This window comes from Misgurnus anguillicaudatus, chromosome 1 (genome assembly GCF_027580225.2).
Source record: "Misgurnus anguillicaudatus chromosome 1, ASM2758022v2, whole genome shotgun sequence".
Classification (NCBI taxonomy): Eukaryota; Metazoa; Chordata; class Actinopteri; order Cypriniformes; family Cobitidae; genus Misgurnus; species Misgurnus anguillicaudatus.
Genome location: NC_073337.2, coordinates 9533086 through 9557354, shown reverse-complemented (window position 1 = coordinate 9557354; position 24269 = coordinate 9533086). Strand labels below are relative to the sequence as shown.

The window sequence follows — 24269 nt, the reverse complement described above, 5'->3', positions numbered from 1 at the left end:
AAGCATTAAAAAAGCATGTTGGAATTAGAGATGAAAATCTAGTCCCCTTACATAATAAAATTACTTAAACATTACAAAATAAATGTGTTATAGTAAAGAGAAATAGCACTTTGAGTCAATATATTTATATTAGACTACTTAAAACAATTAAAATGTTTTGGTCTGACACATAAAAATTATATGAGGAAAATTATTTTGGTTTTACACAATCGGATTATGTGGGACCGATGTACACATTAAAATTACGTAAATTGAAAGGATTTTTTTTTTCAGTGTAGTTTTCATATATCATCACCATTTCTGGGATAAAATGACGTTGTGAGAGTCAGTTTGGAAAAGGTCACGGGCCCCCAGGTGGGCCCAATTCGTTAATACATATTTAAAACACTAAACCCCTACTAATCTTGATAAATGATATATCATTGACAAGCTATGAGAATGTAGTTTTCATATTTCAAGATCATCTAATGATGAAATGATGTAGTGACCGTTTTTTGTTACATGACCCCACCCCTCCCATAGCAATGCATATTACTTTTATATATTCATAACACTATTATAAATCTTCAACTATATATCATTGGAAATGTCTAAGAATGTAGTTTTTATATTTAAAACCTTTTAGTAGTAATAAAAATGCAATGACAGTAATTTATTAATTTGTGACAAGAGTATGCAGCAAACCGTTGACTCCTAGTGGCCGTTGTTGGTAAAACCACTAAAAGTCTGTCATGAGTCGTGTCTGCCCTGTGTTTTAGTTTGCCTGCTTTCACTCCTGTTCAGCTGTAGCTCAGTCCCTTGTTTGTTATCATTGACATACGGCGCTGACATCTTGGGTCTTGAGTCTGCGCAGTAGCGATTTGGGACCAGTCCTGCGCAGTAGTGAGCAGGAATTAAAGCCGCGAAATCAAGACCCCGCCCACGCTCTCGCAGAATGCGCATATCACAGCTGTCACTCATGACGTGACACCACCGTTTTTATATCATTAAATAACTTACTAAAAAAAAACTTATTTTAAAAACAAACACTTGAATTTACATCAGCGTGATAAAAAACCAGCTTCGGAAAAAAGATAATTGAAGTGTAATAAAAAATTTAAGTTGGTCTCAAGTCCCATTGAATAACATAGGGGGGCGGGGTTTATGACCTATACTGGGACCAGTCACTGGGGGGCGATCGAAACATTTTGGCTTCACTTTTCAGGGCTGGTGTGGCACCCTTGTTTATTAACACTGTTATAAATCTTCAAAAATGATGACAAATATATAATTGGAAATGTCTCAGATATTTTAAACCTTTTAGTAGTAATAATAATGCAATGACAGTAATTTATTAATTTGTGACAAGAGTATGCAGCAAACTGTTAAAACCTACTTCCTTTGTTGGTAAAACCACTAAAAGTGTGACACAAACCTCATTTTTTGTGATTTTAAATTGAAATTTGGATCACAACTACTTGAGACTTCTGGTTCTTAAAGCTGCACGTGGATCCGTACCTTACCTCAATCATTTATTTTGTGAAAAATTTACATTTTATTCATAAAATTAATATGTTATTGTATTATTTTTATTTATTACAATATATTTAAACTGCTCTAACATTTTTTCTGTTTAATATTTACACCCCTAGAAACTTCAGTGAAAAATCTTCAATTGTCTTTTTTACAACTAGACAAAAAAGTGCCAAAAAAATTAGTTATATTCATTTGATTTAACCCCTACACTCATATTGGTGACAGTTTAAACAAACACTGCAAATTCATCGGTGAAGTTGGACAAGCTACAGTATGACTTTAATATATGTTGTGGACTGAACATGCTGTCATAGTTTGTAATGTACTGCCGTTACTACCGCTCTCCACCTTTTACTTTTCCTTATTTGAACTATTTGAACTACACTCATATCAGTGAGACAAACACCTGACAGATCATTACTGACAACTCTTTCCTGATACAACATACACGTCTGTCCTGTTACACTCGTCCACTCTGCCAAAGGTAATGCTCTCTCTCTCTCTCTCTCTCTCTCTCTCTGTAAGTATTTATATATACACACACACACACACACACACACTAACACATTTCACGTGGATCAAAAACATACATTTTGTCTTAAATGTTTTAACAATATGTTCTTGTCTTAGGACAACTGTGAAGAAACTTTTTTGTTTCACTTCAAATGTTGAGTAGTGCATGTGTGTCAGTGTATCTGAAGCATGATAATTTTTTTTTTGGTTTGTAGTAAAAGTGTTTGTCACCGACTCTGATGATTTTACAGCACAATGACATCTCAGGTTTCGTGGACAGTCCTGCGTCTGGAGGCGTCTGAAGTTGGGGAGCTAAAGGATGGTATCAATTTTAAGAAAAACCCAGAAGATGGCAAATGTTACATAATTTTCAAAGACAAAGATAAAACACGAGCTTGCAAAAACCAATGCAAGCACCAGGGAGGACTTTTCATTCAAGACATAGAAGATTTAGATGGCAGGTTGGTAAACCTTTAAGCTCATGTAAATTTATGTACATTTTGGTTCTTTTTTTGCATACAACACAAAGTTAATTAATGTTAAGTACGCTTATGCAAATGCAAAAATAATCAGCATTTCCAGATTTCTTCCCCAATTTTTTAAAAGATATTCTGTTTACACTATGTATGTACAATATCTATTTATTTGTTAATATTTCACAGACATAATATATCATAAGGATTTATAACATGTCAGCCATTGTGCATGTGTGTTTTTGTGTGTGTTTGACAGAACAGTGCGTTGCACTAAGCACTTCTGGAAACTAAATGTGTCCACTATGGAGTATGTCAACCCACCCGACAGTTTTATGCAGGATGAACTTGGTAAGAACACAACACTAACAAATGCATAAACATCTGCATAAAAGATCATTTCTCCTCTGACACTTTTCACACTAGACTTAGAGCATGAAGGAAATGTGACACACTTCAAAATATTTACTTTTACCTGTTTAACCTGTTTAGTGTCTAACCTAGGTGTGTCAAATTGAATTTCACCCAGGCCACATCAGCATTACGGTTACTCTCAAAGTGCCGGTTGTATTTATAAGACTATATGAATGTATTAACTCTTTTATAACATTGCATAATTACCTCTGCATTCGATTACGACTGCTTTTGTTAATAACTTAATAAATACTTCACTACGAGGACAAACAATGATAAAGTGTATTTAACTATTCTACAGATAATTTTACAAATAAATGTGGTAACAAAAACACATGTTAATGTTGTGTGTGAGCACACACCTTCAGATTTCTCTATTATCCTTTATTGAGTAATAAAATGAGAGGCATCTTCAGATATCAATAAAGAGTTTTACAATCTCTTTGCAAAAAAGCTTGTTTTTACCTGGCTTTGAGTGACTTATTGACAGACGTCTCATGAGTTTAGTGTTGTACAGATCAGTAGTTTCAATTGTTTTTCTGAGCTGGGCACCTGAAGTCTAAGACCTTTATTCTCATCTATAATGTTTTTGGTGTTTATTTAGAAGTTCTCCTGCTCTATCTATTTCTTATCTTTGCAATATCTAACCGCGGCTGCAAAGACGCATTGGTAGATTGACTGAGCGCATGGTGACGTAAAACGATTGACAGTGTGTAAATGAGCGGTAAAATCTGTCACTGCACACTTGTGTACATAACAAGTAGAAGAAATTCCACATTTGCAGGTCGCACATGTGTGAGTAGTACTTGTAAACATGGGCGTTGGTTTAAATAGTTTAATGCAGTGTTTCTTAAAGTGTGGGGCGGGCCCCACTGGTGGGGAATAGGAACATTACAAGTGGGGCGTGACAATCTATTAATTCAATTATTTATTGACCATACACTCAAAACGGCACATTTAAACATAAACATAGCTTAAAACTTAAATAAATCAGACTGTAGAAAATGTCACGCGGTAACTTAAAGCCTAGCTGATTACGATTTTGTTCGGGCGATTGGGACAGGTGGGGCTTGGAACTCTTCCCTACCTCCAAAGTGGGGAATGGCAGAAAAAGTTTGAGAAACACTGGTTTAATGAAACAATTGCTTTTAGCCTAAAGGCTTTGTTTACCTTGCCGTGTCGCAGAGAGTAAAAGTAAAAACACGAAATGGAGTTTAATTTATATGGACTCTAATGAGCCAAGTGGAATGGATTTGGATATGCAGCATTGTGAAAGTCACGGAGCGCGGAAGCGTGTTTAATTAAGGCATTCCTCTAGTGCAGTGTTTCCCAATCCTTGTTCCTTGAGGTCCCCCTCCCAGAATATTTTAGATGTCTCCTTACTTAACACACCTGATTTAACTCATCAGCTTGTTAGGGAGACATGTTTACAATTTTGGAATGAGGCTGATAAGTTGAATCAGGTGTTTTGTGGGAGAGGGGCAGCATGACCAATATTGGGAAGCACCAACGCTATCTCACAAGAATTTGTACATTTTTTACGAGTTAGCTAATTCGTATAAATTCAAACATGCCTATGAATTGATATGAATTAGCCAACTCGTAAAAAATGTACGAATTCTTGTGAGATCAGGCTGGAAGCACTGCTCTAGTGGAATCTGACAAGTAAATAGACAAATGTGCTTAACTGAAAAAAAGTAAGTGGGTCCAATATTATTGGTCTTAAAAAGTAGGTGGGTCTTATCCCACCCACATAATGGTTCTGACACCCTTGGCCATGTTTGTAATTTTTTTTTAAATGTCTTAAAAACTAGTCGCATTTGGTTGCAGTCTGGAGTACTTGGTGCCCCCTATTGGCTGGTGTCCCAGGGCACTCGTCCATTATACATTTTTTAAAACTTGCGAGGACTGCACATCAAAAAAAAAAAAATGTTAGGGTACAGCTGCTGGACAACAAATAATCAATGAAAAAACAACAGAAGAAGCCGGCACACTGATAAGCTGCTCCAATAAATTAAATGGTGCAACGTTTCGACCATCAGGTCTTCGTCAGGCACAATATAAAAATGTAATCACCTCACCTCTACAAATAGAAAACAGGTGTGTGCCTTAATTACACCTAAAATTAATGCACACATAAAACATTATTCAACTCACATATACAAAAATCTCAAATGTACACAGAAAAAAAAATACAGTTATACACAATATACAATATACACAGTTACAAAAATAACAATTAAAGGATCTATAAAGATGGCTTAATGTCAAACTCATCATTGAGCCCTAGTGGTGATAAAGTATTTAAATCCAATAATACTCTCTTTGCAATCATTTTCTCTCATAATCACCTCCTCTTGAGGGCTTTTTACTTTCTCAATACCAATATATTGTAAAGCACTGATATTATGACCAGCTTGTTTATAATGAAGTGCTATCGGACTACGTATATCCTCCATTCTGATGTTACTCCGTGTCATGATCCTGTCTTCATGTCACAGTTCTTTAGCTCTTTGTGACAGGATCATGACAGGCCGTGTGTTTTGTGTGAAAGCATGTGGCCTTGGTTTGTGTAATCAGGCCTTGTCTCGTCTCCTGACCCCGCCCTCTTGTCTCCTTGTTAATTATCCTATTATTGTTTCATTCATGTCACCTGTTCCCCCTTGATTTGCTCCCTTATATAATGGCCTTGTGTTTGCTATCCTGTGCTGGTTCATCTGTTTACCTATGTCTAGTCAAGAGCACATCTAGAGTCATTGAAAGTCTAATGTCAAGTTTAACTATTGTTAGTTTGTCACTCAAAACAGCATGGATAGATTTTTTTCCAAGTTTATACTTTAAATACTTTTTCACCACTAGGGCTCAATGATGAGTTTGACATTAAGCCATTTTTATACATTCTTGAATTGTTATTGTTGATATCAACTGTGTAATTGTATATTTTTTCTTTATATATTTTTTTCTGTGTATATTTGAGATTTTTGTATATGTGGGTTGATTAATGTTTTATGCAGGGGTGTCATGCACCATTTTTTTTTTAAGGGGGCACAGTGTGCACAGCTCACAGAAATTTGTGCGTACACAGACATCAAACGAAATATATTATAGAGCTTTCAGTCTTTTCCATGGAACTTACATTTCTAAAAATCTGAACACCCCTGCTTTCATGCAAAAACCTCCAAAATTAAAGTGTTGACTAACTTTCGTATCAAATACTATTCAATCGTAATAATGACATATTGGTATCATATTTACATCTGAAACCGCATGTTTTATTTAAGTTTTAATAAATGATTTGTTTAATTATGTCATTAATGCATTTTGCACAACAACTGCATTATCCTATAAAATTAATGTAATTGTAAATCCATATAAAGTATATAAACACCGAAAATGACATAAGCTATAGCCACGTGATTGATTTTAATGTTCAATAATGATTACATTTTTTTTAGATACAATTTTTAGAGTATTATTGCATCAAGTTTTACCTCATATGTGAGCATGTGTCATTCCGCGCCCCCGTGAACTCTGGCGAACTTTGGCGTTGTACCAAAATGAATCTAGAAGTCTTTACTAATTTAACGTCGATACAGTCACATTTTAAACCATACATTTTCTACACAGATGAGATTAACTGCAATGTTGTGAGCGTTTCTTACACGTTTTAAATTCCTCAGATAGCAAAATGCAGCGGCAACAGCAAAGCTCGTGAGCGCGCTCAGACGCTGATAACGTCAGAATAAAGTAATGTAACAGGATCAAAACACGATCAAAACACGATCAAAACGGCGAAAATCTACGAAGAGTGACAAGGATGCAGCACAGAATTGATAATATTGTGCATATTAAACAGGTTTATGTACAGGGTGCCTTATTTTGAAAGCGAGTGTAATTAAGGCACACACTTGTTTTCTATTTATAAAGGTGAGGTGATTACATTTTTATATTGTGCCTGACGAAGACCTGATGGTCAAAATGTTGCACCATTAAATTGATTGAAGCAGCCAAATTTTTAAAATGATAACATTAAAATCATAAAATAATTTACTAGTTTAATGGTCAAAATATAATTGAAATTTAATTTGTTATGATATATGAACAAAAAAATGGGGGCAAACCCTTTTTTGAACTTTTTTGTTTATGAGTTTTTAATTCAATAATTGAACAATGTTGTTAAATCTTTGACATGTTGGTAAAGAAGCGATAGTTTACCTAAAATGTAAAATTCTCTTATCATTTTCTCATTCTCATATGTTACAAACCCTTATGAATTTCTTTGTTCTGATAAACACGAAGGAAGATATTTTAAGGAATGTTTGTAACCAAACCGTTCTCGAGCCCCATTCACTTCCATAGGGCTCACAAACAGTTTGGTTGCAACATTCCTCAAAATACGCTCTTTAAAAGTTTAGGACGATTTGACTGAAAAACTAACATAGTTTTGCTGTATTTTATTTTTTAGTGGCAGTATATGTGATAGTTTAATTCATGTTGTAATTGGATTACAGTGCTCTTTGCTATTGTGTTTGTATAGAGGTGGTGCTGTCAGATACTGATGGGAGTTTGGAGCTGATTGAGTTAAATCCACCCGACCCTTGGACTGTGGACCCCCGAGAGGCACAAGAGCTACAAACTGGAGAGCTCACGGTAAAAAACAAAAATCTGTAATATTTTCGTCATTGCACTGCTTGTGTGTCTTAAAACCATTCTTTTATTATATTGAATTCATCTGTTTCACACACACACACACACACACACACACACACACACACACACACACACACACACACACACACACACACACACACACACACACACACACACACACACACACACACACACACACACACACACACACACACACAGAGAGAGAGAGAGTGCAGAGAGATGTTTACAGAAGACACTTAAACATTTTGCAAAACAACTGCATTATCCTATGAAATTTGTGTAATTTTAAATCCATAAAGTATATAAACAACGAAAATTACATAAGCTATAGCCACGTGATTGATTTTAATGTTCAATAACGATTTAAAAAAATATGTTTAGATAAAATTATTAGAGGAACAGACTTAAACGTTACATCATATGTGAGCATGTGTGATTCCGCGCCCCCGTGAACTCTGGCGAACTTTGCCGTTGGACCAAGAAGATGAATCTAGAAATCTCTACTAATATAACGTTGAGACGGTCACATTTTAAATACATTTTCTACACAGAGGAGGTTAACACAGCACATTACTGTCCTGGGGTTTGGAAATGTTGTGAGCGTTTCTTAGACGTTTTAATTCCTCAGATAGCCAAATGCAACAGCAAAGCTTGTGAGCGCGCTCAGACGCTGATGACGCCAGAACAAAGAAATTGAACATGATCAAAACGGCGAAAATCTACAAAAAGTATGAAGCACAGAATTGATAATATTGCGCATATTAAACAGATAAAAAGACAAGTAACAGATTATTGGATGCTTCATTGATTTTGAGGTTGCATGCAAAATCCAGTTGGCTCAAAAACCGAGGGTCAGTTTGAATGGGCATGACGTCTCTGGTGCCCCAGCCCAATTTAAACCCTGACAGTGATTATCTAAGCTTGGAACAATATGCTTTATATAACCTATAATTAACTGAGTTTTACTTACTAGTTCGTGAGTTTCTTCTGTAATGCATGCAATGGCTGAACAGGACGTCACGTGTACGTCACATGGTTGGTAGTGCGGCAGCGGGTACTCACGGCTTTGCGGGTAAAGGAGAGGGGAGGGGTTAAGATCGTATTCTTTTTAACACATTATACAAATGTATTTTATTTTTTACATAGTGTTTTTAGTTTACATTTTAATGAATACATATTACTACTATTATTTAAATATAAAAATGTCAAAAAAATTTTTTTTTAATCTCATTCTGTTTGGGGGGGGACAGTGACTTTTATGGGGGGGGGCATGCCCCCCCTGGCCCCCCCTTGGGGGCGCCACTGACGTGTCAATGTTTTGAATGGCAATTTTCTCACGATTTACAAGTAGTTGAAAACATTATAGATATTGATAGTAATCAGTTGGACAAAATATGTAAAAAGTGTTTCTGTGCCTTAGTAGATTTAAAATAAATAAATTGAGTAAACTGTATAAAAAAAATTTAATTCTTGTTTTTTTAATCAAAATATGAGTTAAAATAAAATAAAAATTGGAATAAATTGATTAATTCTAAATGAGCACATTATTGAGTAGATTCAAGTTAATTTTATTATCTATAATCGATTTAAATTTGTAAGAAAGAAATTAACTTATTAATTTTGTGTTAAAATTACATGAATTATTTGAGTAAACACAACTAACTGGGCAGTGGACTTGCAGTTCCCAGCATGCTTTGCATGGGACTGCATTTGGAGAGTGAAAATTGAATTGAAACTTTTTTTGTTTTGTTTTTAACTAAAAAGAAAGACTTGTTAGTGTTTAATGTTCATTTATCTTCGATATTTGGAAGAGTTTCTGTTTCTTCTTTGAGTTTTGTAGTTACCATTGTTCAGAAGACTGGTGCTTGTGCATAGACTGCATACTGAAGTATGTCACGCTTTACAGCTGCCCAAAACGAAACTGAGTGGGTGTGTTGTTTGAATAAACGTTTCTAGCCCTCATCTGACGGCATAAAAAACAACAACTAACCATAAATACGCTACCTGTACCAAGAAAAGAAGGTTTATCTAACTGAGTAATACTAGCACAATAAGTTAACTCAACTCAATTTTATTGCATTCATATTAAGTAATGTTAGTGTGTTCAATATACTTAAAAAAGGTTGAAAGTTGACTCAACCTAAAACTTCCCATGCAGTCACTTGCCTCACTTTTTATAAGTTAGATCTAGGTATTACTTTTTACAGTGCTGGCCTAGTGGTTTTTGGATATTTTACTGCAAATATCTTACAAATTGCACCTTTAAGTGGGTGTAAAAACTTAGGTCATGTCATTTTCTAGAAAGACCCTTTTCAAGGTCGTTGTCACACAGGCTGTCACACACATTATGTGACTCTTTACAGAGCTCCTCCCACAGAAATTTGTCAGTCTTTATCAATTAACTCATTCCCCGCCATTGACGAGTTATCTCATCAATTATGAGTTAATATTTAACTAATAATATGCCTTTCTGGACGAATTTCAAAGTGAAAGTGTAATACCGCTTTTATCCACTGGATGGCGCCAAAATTGATCAAAAACGGAATTTAAAAAGATTTCAAGATTTATTTTAACTGCCTTTTTAACAGCTTTTTGCTCAAAATGTTGTATTTTTAAAGAGAAATATCCATATTTCAGTGGTTAAATTAAGTGGAAAAAGTATATATAATGAAACGTTTTTTCCCCATTTTGTTTGTTTGTTTGTTTGTTTGTTTATTGTTTGTTTGAAAGCAAAGGGTGTGTTCTTTAATTTGATGTAATTTGTATGTTTATATATTTATAGAAGATAATTTTTCCTGCAAGGAATTATGTGAATCTTTTGTTAAAATCACAAAAATGCAGGTGGGCAACTTTTCTCAAAAAGGCTGGCGGTGAATGAGTTAATGATTGATTCCTTCTCTCTGGAAGGCGGGACTTCTGACACCAGATCAGACATGTTGGGCATTTCATTTTCCCCTTATAGTAATAGCAGTGCTATAACAGTCTTGATATGTCTGTTTTCTTTCGAAACACTCATACTGTTTATGCAATAAAGACCTTCTTCACACTGTCAGCCCAAATCTGTTTCTGCATGTGGAATTTTTGCATACCGCCAACACTAACTGTGTGCATATCATTTAATAAATCTTTATTTGACATTTCATTTTTAATTCAGAAAAAAATGATTCATTATATTTTTAGATTTCAAGGATATGAGAAGGAAATATATAGGTTTTTTTTACAGAGATGTCGCCTTATCATTCACAGCAGGTGTTATACAGGACAGATGGGAACCAAAGATGGAGGAGTCTGTGAGATGTGTGTGTACACATCAAGACAAACATTGACACACCTAAGTAACCAAGCTGTCAGACAGAAAGATCAAATATTAAACAACTAACATTATTAAACAATATAGGCCTAAAAAACTTTATAGTTTATAATGCCTGATAGGAGAGTATTACAGGAAATTACCCGAGCTATCACATAACGTGTACAGCCGAGTTAATCATTTGCTCTATTGTTTCTTACACATTCTTGAAACTAAAAGCTGAAATCAGTGGGTGAATAAATGTGATGTATGTCTTTTGTGTTAGTTGACATACATTACACATGCGTGTATGGAACTCAAAGCAGGAGTCAAGAGGATGATGTTTGATCCCTGGCTGACAGGACCGGCGTTTGCCAGAGGATGGTGGCTCTTACACGAACCTCCATCTGATGCCATGGAGAGACTCTGTCAGGCTGATCTCATTTACATCAGTCACATGCACTCCGACCATCTGAGGTTTGTTTCTTACCCACCAACAAATGTTATGGTTAAACTCACTCTTCATTTGGTCAGCTTTTAGGTCAAACGTCCTTTGTTAGGATATGTCTTGTAAGCATTTACATGGAGGCTTTAACTCATTCGTTGTTGTTTTTTTTTTTTTTGAGAAGCTAGTGGTACACAACACAATAAATGTGCTGTTTTCACTTAAAAAAACTTCTTACATTTTCTCTTTTCAGCTACCCCACTTTAAAATTACTTTCAAAGAAGCGTCCTGATATTCCCATTTATGTTGGAGACACCTCACGCCCGGTCTTCTGGTGAGAGAAACACAAAGACAAATCAAACTAACAAATGTTGCCAGACACTTTCCAAAAACTGACTGTGTTTTATTTCTGTCCTGTAGGTACCTGGATAGAAGTGGGGTGAATTTAACAAACATCAATGTGGTGCCCTTCGGTGTATGGCAGAATGTATGTTATTTACATGCTCTATACTCTTTACATATGTACACACGTGTAATGTCAAGTAAATGTAATCATTGAAAAGTTATTCTGCCATTTCCAAGGTTGATGAGCATCTGAGGTTTATGATTTTGATGGACGGCATTCATCCTGAGATGGATACTTGTTTAATAGTGGAGTATAAAGGTATTTTATTCTGTCATTCTGAACGCTTTTGAGTGTTTGAACCTGATCCTGGGTCAGTTAAAAGGTGTTGTTTTTGCCTTGAGCAATTTCCATTCAAAACAACCAGTCCAACCAGTTTACACTTTACAGTTTTACGTTATTGTAACAACTGTCAATCATAACTTGCTATCAATTGTGAGACAAAGTGAATGGCATTTAGTGTTCTTGACATTTAGTGCGTTGTTACGTGTCTGGTCGGAACTTTACTTCTGATTTGTGTTTGTTTAATGGTCTGACTATTGTCTAAAATGAACTCTGGAACAAATACCTCATCAAAAATAACAAATGTTTTGGTTTACTAAAGACAGGGGAGACGGCATTCATGTATCACTATGTGAAGGGAGGTTTGGCAGCCGGTTTGTAGTTAACATTGTATACATTATAGTACACATTTTACACAGCAACGTTAGCTCAGTGACGTTTTTTATACACTTTAGCCATGAAATATGAACTAAGCTAATCTACCTGTTGTTTATTTTTCTTGTTATCAGAAATAACTAGAAATATCTAAAAATAATTTGTTGTTATTGATTCTCAACAGAGTTTACCGGAACTTACGTTTGTTCCACGAAAGCTGTTTGTTTATGTTTTTACTGCTGAAACCGTCTAACACATCTATGGCTTAATATCTTAACACTGACATTGAATTTTAAATTAAAAAACTTACGGATGTCATGGTTAAGCCTCAGGTATACAATGATAATGAAAACAATGTAAATACAAGTAATTAAAATAAAAATTATAATCGTTAATACACTATCAGAGGAAATAACTCACAATTACGATGATTTTGTCTTATTTGTGCTGCCCTTTAAAAAAATGTAAGCATTGATGGATGGTTAGATGAAGGATCATGGATGGATGAATGTGTGGCTATCTATCTATTATAGGCAGATATATAAACAATATCCATCTTTAGTGTATAGACACTAATGGGGTTAGTTGTCACGTTTGCACTCCTGTCACTTTCGGTGTAATTGTACGATAACGGTAGGTCCCAAAAACAAACTGTAAGTATTTTTTTGTAGCAGAGAGGTGTGTGTTGATTGTGTAAAAAATTATTAATCTAAGTTAAATATTTTTTAATGATAGAGCCAAAGCCAAAATATGTTACTTTGTGCCCCGCTCTCCCCTACTCTTTAAGAGGTTTAAGCACAACTTTGTGTCTTTCATTTCCAGTCTAATGATGGTCGGCATTGTCATTCGATGGTCGATATACCTTTTAAACTGTTTTTACGCATTTTCTTTACATCAGTACTATGGCTGAGCATGGTATAGTGAAAGTTGTTGACTTGCATATGAAGTTGCTAACCACAATTTTTTTAAAGTAAAAAATAAACACATAATTTCAAGTGAAAAGCTCAATAACTAATGTGATTTTATTGTCATGTTTCTCCACATTTTATTTGCTTTCATAAAACATTTCTGTAAAAAGATTTTATTTAAGTGCACTAGAATAGCAAAAGCCCTTCAAACATTTGAACTCTGTCTCAAGGTCACATGATCCTGAATACGGTCGACTGTACCAGACCAAACAATGGACGTCTCCCACACGGTGTGGATGTGATGATGAGTGACTTCGCTGGAGGTGCTTCTGGCTTTCCGATGAGTTTCTATGGTGGTAAATACAGCGGTGAGTTACACAAGTGAATTACTGCCATCTTTGAACGGGTGGATTATGAAAATCAAAGCTGTTCATGAGAGCGTAAAGAAATTATCATCATAAGCACATGTATTGGAGAATGAATACAATGACTATTTTGTATTTACTGACACATTGTCTGGTCTTATGATCTCATGGTTCATTTACTTTGACAGAAACCTGGAAGGCAGAGTTCATCAAGAATGAAAGAAAGAAACTGCTAAACTATAAGACTCAGCTGGTGAAAGTTTTACAACCCAAGATTTACTGTCCCTTTGCTGGTTACTTTACAGAAGCTCATCCCTCAGACAGGTCAATTACATTTTTATCTCCTAAATAACCTCTTGACCATTAGAAATAATAATTAAATAATTTAAATACCATGATATTGATATGTGAGTGTAATCATTATGGTCTGTTATATGAACCAATATAATAATCCAGGTTAAGATGTATCAGGAATATATGATTGTGACTAACAGGTACATAAAGGAGACAAATAAGAAGAACAGCGCTGAAGACCTGAATGCTTCCATAAGGACGAGCTGCCCAAATACTCTGACCTGGACTCCTTTACCCTCTTCTGTGCTGGATGTCGCTCTCGCTCTAGCAGATCAATCTAACACGTCTGTTTTCATAGCTTTATATTTGAGTTACTATAGTACAGGTGCATTAGCATGTAGCATGGATGTATAGTATGTAACATAGCATGTATGTTTATGTAGTTTGTGTGCATTAGTATGTAGCATGCATGTTTATGTAGTATGTGAGCATTAGTATGTAGCATGCATGGCATGCATGTTTATGTAGTATGTGCTAATTAGTATGTAGCATGCGTGTTTATGTAGTATGTGCGCATGAGTATGTAGCAAGCATGTTTATGTAGTATATGCACATTATTATGTAGCATGCAGGTTTATGTAGTATGTGTGCATTAGTATGTAGCATGCATGTGTATGTAGTATGTGTGCATTAGTATGTAGCATGCATGTTTATGTAGTATGTGTGCATTAGTATGTAGCATGCATGTTTATGTAGTATGTGTGCATTAGTATGTAGCATGCATGTTTATGTAGTATGTGTGCATTAGTATGTAGCATGCATGTTTATGTAGTATGTGTGCATTAGTATGTAGCACACATGTTTATGTAGTATGTGTGCGCATTAGTATGTAGAATGCATGTTTATATTAGTATGTAGCATGCATGTTTATGTAGTATGTGTGCATTAGTATGTAGCATGCATGTTTATGTAGTATGTGTGCATTAGTATGTAGCATGCATGTTTATGTAGTATGTGCGCATTAGTATGTAGCATGCATGTGTATGTAGTATGAGTGCATTATTATGTAGCATGCAAGTTTATGTATTATGTGTGCATTAGTATGTAGCATGCAAGTTTATGTAGTATGTGTGCATTAGTATGTAGCATGCAAGTTTATGTAGTATGTGTGCATTAGTATGTAGCATGCATGTTTATATTAGTATGTGTGCATTAGCATGTAGCATGCATGTTTATGAAGTATGTGTGAATTAGTATGTAGCATGCATGTTTATGTAGTATGTGCGCATTAGTATGTAGCATGCATGTTTATGAAGTATGTGCGCATTAGTATGTAGCATGCAAGTTTATGTAGTATGTGTGAATTAGTATGTAGCATGCAAGTTTATGTAGTATGTGTGCATTAGTATGTAGCATGCATGTTTATGTAGATTGTGTGCATTAGTATGTAGCATGCATGTTTATATTAGTATGTGTGCATTAGTATGTAGCATGCATGTTTATGTAAATGCAATAATGTCCATCTGTTGTTCTGCTATTATTATCATTTCTGTTTATGATTTAGTATGCATACTTTTCTGCTTTAAACACCACAATCACAGGAATGCAATCACTCAACCCTCAGACGGTACAAAGATCTTTAAGGACAACTGGAACTTTGATTTGTATTTGGATGAGCTGAATGCTGCCATTTCCCATGATATCTTTAAATACAAATCCTGGATCCAGTATTATTATAACTGGGCGGGATTTAAAGGCTACAATCTGGTCATAAGGGTAAAGAAAGTTTGTGTGGATCTCACAGATAAAACTGCAAACAAACACATAAACCAAAGCAGTCTGTTTACTGTATGTTGTGCATCAGGTCATTGAGACGGATGATGAATTTGAGCCGCTGGATGGAGGTTACGATTATCTGGTGGACTGCATGGATCTTTCCTTTCCAGACAGAAGACCAGAGAGAGATCACGCATATGAGGAGGTAACTCTGAATTTCACTGGAAGTGTTATAATCGATTACTTCCAGGACCTAAACCTTCATGTTGTTTTGTTTTGTATGTATGGCTTTAATGTGTTTATGTTTAGATTAAAAACAGAGTGGGTGTGATGAGACACGTAGTTGTAAATGGACGACTCTGGGACGACCTGTACATCGGCTTCAATAACAGAATGAGTCGAGATCCTGATGTTTACCATCACAAGTAAGATAAACACACAACTACATGTTGTCACAATACATAACTATTAGTTGGTAATATGACGGTAATTCAAAATATTCTAAGTCTGTTTACATGATGACAGCGTAGTTTCTGTCAGGCCATCAAACTTTAAAACTTTGCTGTGGTTTATGGTTAGTATGTTTCTGTAAGACGAGTAGGGTTGCCAACTGTCCCTTATTCATCCACCATTTATTCAATCAAAGACCCCTTCAAGCACAATAAGTATATTTAAGGGGGTCAAATAAAACGATTTGCGTTATTTAGCTGTTTGTGCATGTATAAGATCTGCATAGTAACAAAGTTCGGTCTGAATAAGCATCTGGTTGAAGCCACATGTTAGCGCTTTACTCCTGCCAAATGTAAGCACACCACTCCCATGTTAGGTAGGAGAAAAGCAAACAGACAAAGACAACATGCTTTTTAAAAACTGGATTATATTAAACAAAGAAATAAAACTTTGAAAGCGGATTTGTAAAGCCCCTTTCCCCGGTCATGGACCTGTAAATCATTGTGCCGTCTTACTCTCCAGCTGCTCAGCACTGTGTGCTCCAATTCATGCCCTTGCCCAACATACATTAAGTGCTGCCTTTTATTGTATAAGCTTTGTCTTGAGTTTTTTCATTTATGTGGCTAAATGTAAATGGAAAGGTCCATTTAATAAATCAGATCAGAGAAAACACATGAAGTGACCCATGGGTGCACTGCACTGAAAAGAGTCCTCTTTTGTTATTGATTCTATGCAAAAGTCTACCGGAAGTTAAGTTTGGTCCACAAGAGCAGTTTCTTTATGTTGTTGCCACTAACCATTTATAATTATAGGAAAATAGACTTGACTTTACTTTTAAAAGGATATTTTTTATACAAATAATTAAACGATTTAATGAACACATTTGTTATTTACTTTCAGGTTTTGGAATCATTTCCAGACAGAATTACCAGTAACAGCTCCAGACTGGGATCATTTCCTTCAGATTGTCTCTGAAGATTCAGATCTGTCGAAGGAGAGCGGTTTCTGTCTGCTCTCTTAAAGCAAAAATATGAAAACAGAAATAATGACTACTTTTGTAAAGAGCAACCAAACACCTCCTAGCCTGACTGAATTGATTTGTTTTATTAATGGATGATATATGGGGTTAAAATCTCTGAATTGATTTGTTAAATTGATTTTTTAAAAGAATTTTTTACTTAATGGAGTCAGCCAAATATTTTTTATTTAAAATCACATGGTGTGCTGCTGATTTAACTCTACTCTGTGGTTGGAATGTCGGACAAAATGGCAATAATTGTCCGTGTAATAATTGGTCAGGTCGCATGTCAATCAAACAGGCAAAGGGTCAATTGTTTGTCTTTGACTAAATCACAGCAGATACAGAGAATGACAGCATGTGATATTGCTTTATAAATGAAGTTAGTAAATGTGAATTCATTAGCACGCTCCTTCTGGTGTCAATTATTTCAGTATCTCTCCTCCGGCATTTGTCTTTCTGTCATGATTCTGTCTGATTTTTATTGTAATGCTTTTGATTATTTTTAATATTTTAATAACAATTAAAATGTGAATGAAACATTAAATAAGCTGAAATTTCTTTCTGTCGAAAATGATTTTTAAATGTTAAAAATGGTACAATTAAAGTTTCTCCTATTACGCACGACATTACATGATAAAATAACAATTATAAAAATGTTGAGATATATTGCTATTTAATAATTGTTTGTTTTCTATTGAAGACACAGTGACACTATGTTGCTTTTCACTTGATGGCTCAGAAAACCTTTACTCAACTGCATTTATAATCAAGACAATGTTTGTCTCAACTGATACAAGAAGAATATACTAAAGTTTATATGTAAAATTCATTGTTACCTGACAATAATAAATAGCAATAAAAACAAAATACATGAACCACATAAATGATAAGAGCAGTCATGTTCTTATTGCTTTTAAGTTCTTAGAGAATTTAATATACAATTCTGAATCTTAAAAAAGTTTTTGTTAAATGTACATTTATGGATGTGTTCAACAGAAACAAGGTTTATAAAATAGGCTCATCTCTCGTTTCACAATCATGAAAACCCAAAATTACATTTGTGTACTGAAATTTTGGATTTACATAACACTTGTTAAAATCCACTGCTTGGAATCTGATAGGAAGTTTAAATGCCAAATGATGTCAGAAAAATCATTGATATGTTTTGGTGGTAGTGAGAGACTGCAAGTTTTGACTACTTATATCTTTTTATTGTGAACTTTTAATGACTTTAAAGCCCTCATGAAATTAAAATTAAACTTTTAGTCCTTTTAGAATAAATATGTTAGGCTTAAAAATAAATATAAACTGGTCCAAAACACTGACAAAATTCTCAAACAGAAGACATAAGCTTTCAAAACCTACAGCGAAGCTAAAAAAAAGTCTAGAATTTTTATGACGTCACCCTAGACTTTAGCTTCTCATCAAATTACCTGTCCAATAAAATGCTTTAAGCGTCCCACCCTCTACGTTTTGTTACGGTCTTTGCTGGACCGTCCAATGCACTTCAGTGGGCCTTTGAATCTGTTCTTGTTTATTTAAGCGGATATGGCAATTGGCCACAGGAGGGCACTGTTTGTTTCATAACCCAACAAGCAATTTTGTCTGTCACTGAAAGTCTAATAGACATCTAACCATAGCCCCAAAATAGACCATGCATATACGCTTAGAATGTATAAAAAAAATAAAAGCAAACACCTTGAACACCTGTTGACTTTGCTTACATGAGGGAATGTAATACATCTCCCAGTTATTTAGGCCAAAACGGAATGTAACAAAATTAAAGTTGTTGTACATAACTTGAGGGTAGTTTATGGAGCGTTTGCCTGTGAGGAATATGTTTAACGTTTTTCTTTCATTTTCTTTGTCTGGTATTTCCTGAATGAACACTTGGAACTTCAGTTGATCAAACAGACTGTAGCTCTTGAGTTACTCTACAGGTGAGTTTCTGTTAAAGGGCACCTATTATGGCCTCAAGATGTAATATAAGTCTCTGGTGTGCCCAGAATGTGTCTGTGAAGTTTCAGCTCAAAATACCTCACAGATCATTTATTATAGCATGGCCAAAATGCACCTATTTGGGTGGGAGCAAAAATTTCTTCCAAACAGACAATGAGCGCTTTTAGTTCAAATAGATCTAATTAATGCAGTCTGAGATAGTATCTAGTGGACAGAGTACAACTGGCTGAGGGTGGAAACTATGGGAATGCAGGATTTTAAGTGGGCGGGCTTTATCAATGTGACATCACATTGATAAGAGAAACGAAAGGGCATGTCTAATGAGACTGCATGGGTTTAATGGGGATTAAAAACAAAGGAGCGGGTGTATTTTTTTCATTGTAGGGTTGTTGTGTTCACACACTGCCAACACACATTATGTCCAAGTCCAAACACCTTGTAAAAGTGGATTTTGCATAATAGGTGCCCTTTAAACATCCATCAATCTCTTTGTTTATTTAATATTTTCTTTATATACACTGTTTGTTAAACCTTAGAGAATTTACTAAAGATAAAGACTTTTGACTTGCTGTTGTTTATTCCTCTTATTTTTCTAAGGTTTAACTGCAGTGAATTTCTGATCATTTAATTTCAAAAAGTGTCATAATCTCACGCCCCCTCTGTTTGATTACAACTGATCTGGATGATTAGATTCTATAGCGCAGCTCAGTGAGGCCAAGTAGATTAATGTATTAAAAATCACCAAAAACTTCTTAGGATAATGTGAAAGGTAAAACATTTTTGGTTCCTCAGATTTTTTTGATTTCGATTTTTTTTCGTCTTTTATACAAAGATAGGTTCAAGTTTACAACTTTTAGGACATTTTAGTTCATATTCCTGGTGTCTCAAAATAGCACGGATAAGTACACTTGATGAGTGGGTGAAAATAGAGCAGTTTAATTACACAATGAAAGTGTGCTTCTTTTTCAACTGGGCATTTAGCCAGTAGACGGGCATTATGCAAATGCAAATTATGCGAATTTGGGCATTATGCAAATTTAAGACGCATTTAAGGTGGTTAAAACTGATGGTGTTGCGGCTCATTTGAGTTTGATAGAACTGGGTTCAAGTCCTGCATTGGATGACCAAATGTGAAATGAGCAAGATGTGGAGGGGCTCACGGGGCGAAACAGAGGAGGTGGAGAAAGCAGAAGTGGATGTGAACGAAAAGAAGAGTTGTGAGAGAAATATGGATTTTTTTTAATTTTTACAATTGAGCTGTAAGATTAAAAATATAGGAATTTAATACTTGGTCACAACTTGTCACGACCCCCTGTGCTGATAGTGATCAAAGACTATTGTCACAGCTGTTTTTCCAATACAGTGGGGGTTAAAGGTGATCTTCTGATTGGTCAGTTTGAATGTATTATGTTGGGTTTAGTCAAGTACAAGGTGATCTTCTGATTGGTCTATTTGAATGTATCAAGTTAGGCTTAGTCACATGGTCAAGAGACTGGATTTCAACCAAGACTTTTATGTATAAGAGGGATGGGCAACTTGGAGGGCCAGTGTCCTGCAGAGTTTAGTTCCAACTTCAACACCTAAAGTTTCTAGTATGTCTAGTAAGACCTTAATTGGCTACTTCAGGTGTGTTTAATTATGGTTGGAGATAAACTCTGCAGGACACCGGCCCACCAGGACTGAAGTTGCCCATCCCTGATGTATAATGAAAGACAACAGTTTAACCCCAGAACTATGAACATATCATCACAGTATTATTATTGGGTTCCTTTGATGTGTAATCAATCGAGTATCCTTAAAATCTGAACTGGGCAATGTAATTCACAAAAGGACCTGGCTAGGATTTGAGCTAAGATGAGCAAGTGCCAAAAACCCTTGGGCAAATACATTTGCAGTGGTGTACAGCTGTAGTGTACAGTGGTGTACAGTTGTTTTTGTATCATTAAAGATACTTCCAACCTGTCAGATCTGAATCAAGAACAGAAGCTTAACACGGCAATGACTTTGCAGTGTTGTACAGTGTTGGCAAATACAATAAACACAAATCAACAAACTGCTGCCTGCTGTTTTTACGTATGCAAGCCATATCCATAGTGGGATCTATCCATTTGATTGCATCTATCATTTTGGCGTAGTCAGCAGGATGCAATGACAGCTGAATAATCAGACGCGGGCGATTGACGTGAGGTACGAAACCATGCAGGTCTTAAAGCAGTGTGAGTTGGTTGTTTGTCATCTACATACAAAGAATAAAAAGTTAACGGTACCATGGATAAACATTGTGTGTGTTCTTATTACAGGTATTGCAACTTGACAAGAATCTAGTTTGTGTAATCTAATATCTTACCTTTTGGTATAGTCAGTGTAGCAGAATAAAAAACATTATGAAGTCAATTTCACTGCAACAACACTTGACTCCTGATGTCATTTTATGTAATGGACCTCAGCTTCTTTACACAGTGCCTGTCATTTCAGATGCACGTGCACTTTAGAGTCAAGTAGATTTGATTGTCTGTCATTGGTTTCTTGTTCATCAATTGGAAAAACAGCAAGTGATCCCAACGATATCGTTCTTTATCTTTATTGTTATAGTTGTAGTGTGAATTCTTTTTCAAATAAAATATTTTTTACAGTTATTGTTATAAAAGTCCTTAACTCTTTCACCACCATTGACGAGATATCTCGCCAATTAAGAGAAAACGCTTCCCCGCCAATGACGAGTATTTCCGTCTATCCGCAATACCGCTATTATCCACCAAGTGGCGCCCTTCCGCAACTTTTATACCTGGAAGTATTGCCCTATGGCAAGCGGCTGCATGTCCGTGTTTGTTTTAAAGATCGCTCTGAATGGGATCTCTATGAAAAGTCCGTTACAAAAATTGAATTCTCTCTGCTTTTTGCTCAAAATGTGGTGTTTTTGCAGAAACCTACCCATATTCAAAAGCTGGTTACAAAAGGAACTACTGAAGTTAGGATGAAACGGTTTTTTTTTTTTTTTGAAAGCAGAGGGTCTGTTCTTTCTTTATTTGGTATATTGTATGTTTATATATTTAAAGGAACACGCCCACATTTTGGGAATTTAGCTTATTCACCGTATCCCCCAGAGTTAGATAAGTCCATACATACCTCTCTCATCTCCGTGCGTGCTGTAACTCTGTCTGACGCAGCCCCCGCTAGCTTAGCTTAGCACAAAGACTGGAAATGCATGGCTCCAGCTAGTATACTGCTCCCAATAAGTGACAAAATAACGCGATCATTTTCCTATTTATGTGTTGTGATTTGTATAGTCAAACCGTGTACAAATAACAAGGTGATATGAGACACAGCGATCTTTTAACAGTATACATACTGAGAACTATATTCTCTGAAGACGAAGCACTGCCGCATGGGCGGAGTGATTTGCACAACTCTGACCGAACTCCCTGCTCCTCACCAGGGGCTTCTTGTGTGCTGCGAGCAGATCACTCCGCCCATGCGGCAGTGCTTCGTCTTCAGAGAATATAGTTCTCAGTATGTATACTGTTAAAAGATCGCTGTGTCTCATATCACCTTGTTATTTGTACACGGTTTGACTATACAAATCACAACACATAAATAGGAAAATGATCGCGTTATTTTGTCACTTATTGGGAGCAGTATACTAGCTGGAGCCATGCATTTCCAGTCTTTGTGCTAAGCTAAGCTAGCGGGGGCTGCGTCAGACAGAGTTACAGCACGCACGGAGATGAGAGAGGTATGTATGGACTTATCTAACTCTGGGGGATACGGTGAATAAGCTAAATTCCCAAAATGTGGGCGTGTTCCTTTAAAGAAGAACATTTTCTGGAAGGCATTAAACTTTGGTGAAAATCATGAAAATTGCTGGCGCTGGCTGGCAACTTTTTTTTAAAAACGCTGGCTGTGAAAGAGTTAAGAGTTATGGTTTCATGACTTTTCCAAACATCCATTATGATGCAGAGGAAACTGAACGGATTCTAAGATCAATATATAAATGTCATTCTTAAAGCAAAACCAAAGAGTTTTTTTTACCTTAAAATAACGTTTCCAAAAAAGTTTCAGTCGTTCATCCACTCGAAACAGGGTTAATGGCACTTTCACATTCCTCTATCGGACAAAACCGCACTAAAGAAGTTTCCAACCGTCGGGTCGTGGTCCTGTAGTTCGAGTGAAAACTACAAAAACTTGCTTTACGGCAGACCTACAATCCAATCAGAGCCAGCTATGCTGCAGTATTTACGACAGTGTTAATGGACAATTACGCTTCTAACCTGTAGGGGGAGCAAAGAGCAAAAACTCTTTAGTGTTGCTTTAAAGAGCAACTATTACGTCACTAAAAACGAGTGCCTACTATTTGTTGGTTCTAGTCCCAGAAAAGAGATTAAAGATGGAAACAATAACTTGCATCATTGTTTACTTAGGGAGTTGTAACGTTTGCAGATCGTTAACGTACGAATACACACTTACACACACTCTAAAAACAAACAGTGCTAAATAGCACTAAAAGTGGTTCTTTGCTCGTAATCATAGAAGAACCATTTTTAGTGCTATATAGCACCGGTGAAGCACCAGTGAAGCACCTGTGTAGAACCATATAGTGCTATGTAGAACCATATGTGGTGCTATAGTGGTGCTATATGGCCCCGATATGGTTCTACACAGGTGCTACACAGGTGCTTCACCCCCACTGCGCAAAGTGACGTCAGAATGACGTCTTTTTCATGGAATTTTTGGACGTCCGAATTCGGTACATAAAAGGGGTTGTTTTGTAACGCCAGGCGACGTCTTTTTTGCGACGTCTTCTGCACGTCTAAATGTTTACATCCGTAGGACCTCCGTGTAAGGAAAAAAGACATGAAAAAAGCGAAAAGAAATGATTGTCTCTGCACTTCACCCATCCATTGCAACACCGAACGCTTCAGTCATTTCCTGCCGGCCGCAGGAATATAAGGCACACTTATTGCATTCATAACACGAACGCAACATTATGAGAACAGGTGAGAATATTTTCATGTTAAATTGTTAGTATGATCATATATTGTAATATAACGAACTACGCATTTAATTACAGATTTTTAATTGTACATTTAGATGAATTTGTATATAAATAAAGAAAGCA

General features: G+C 35.8%; 1 protein-coding gene across 4 annotated transcripts; it reads left to right on the top strand.

Moving 5' to 3' along the window:
- The first annotated feature begins 1840 nt into the window (after nucleotides 1–1840).
- On the top strand, nucleotides 1841–17741 carry cmah (cytidine monophospho-N-acetylneuraminic acid hydroxylase). 4 transcript variants are annotated; one of them, XM_055191309.2, is made up of 15 exons: nucleotides 1841–1999; nucleotides 2280–2489; nucleotides 2761–2852; nucleotides 7453–7565; nucleotides 11162–11352; nucleotides 11574–11654; nucleotides 11741–11807; nucleotides 11903–11984; nucleotides 13519–13656; nucleotides 13842–13977; nucleotides 14148–14291; nucleotides 15549–15723; nucleotides 15812–15928; nucleotides 16033–16148; nucleotides 17074–17741. In XM_055191309.2, exons 2-15 carry the CDS (start codon nucleotides 2284–2286, stop codon nucleotides 17192–17194), a joined length of 1779 nt encoding a protein of 592 aa, XP_055047284.2. In that variant the 5' UTR covers nucleotides 1841–1999; nucleotides 2280–2283; the 3' UTR covers nucleotides 17195–17741. The 4 variants fall into 4 exon arrangements, with proteins under 4 accessions (XP_055047284.2, XP_055047283.2, XP_055047282.2 ...); XM_055191308.2 differs by having other exon boundaries at nucleotides 2244–2489; XM_055191307.2 differs by lacking the exon at nucleotides 1841–1999 and adding an exon at nucleotides 2061–2200 and having other exon boundaries at nucleotides 13519–13644.
- Nucleotides 17742–24269: the final 6528 nt, after the last annotated feature.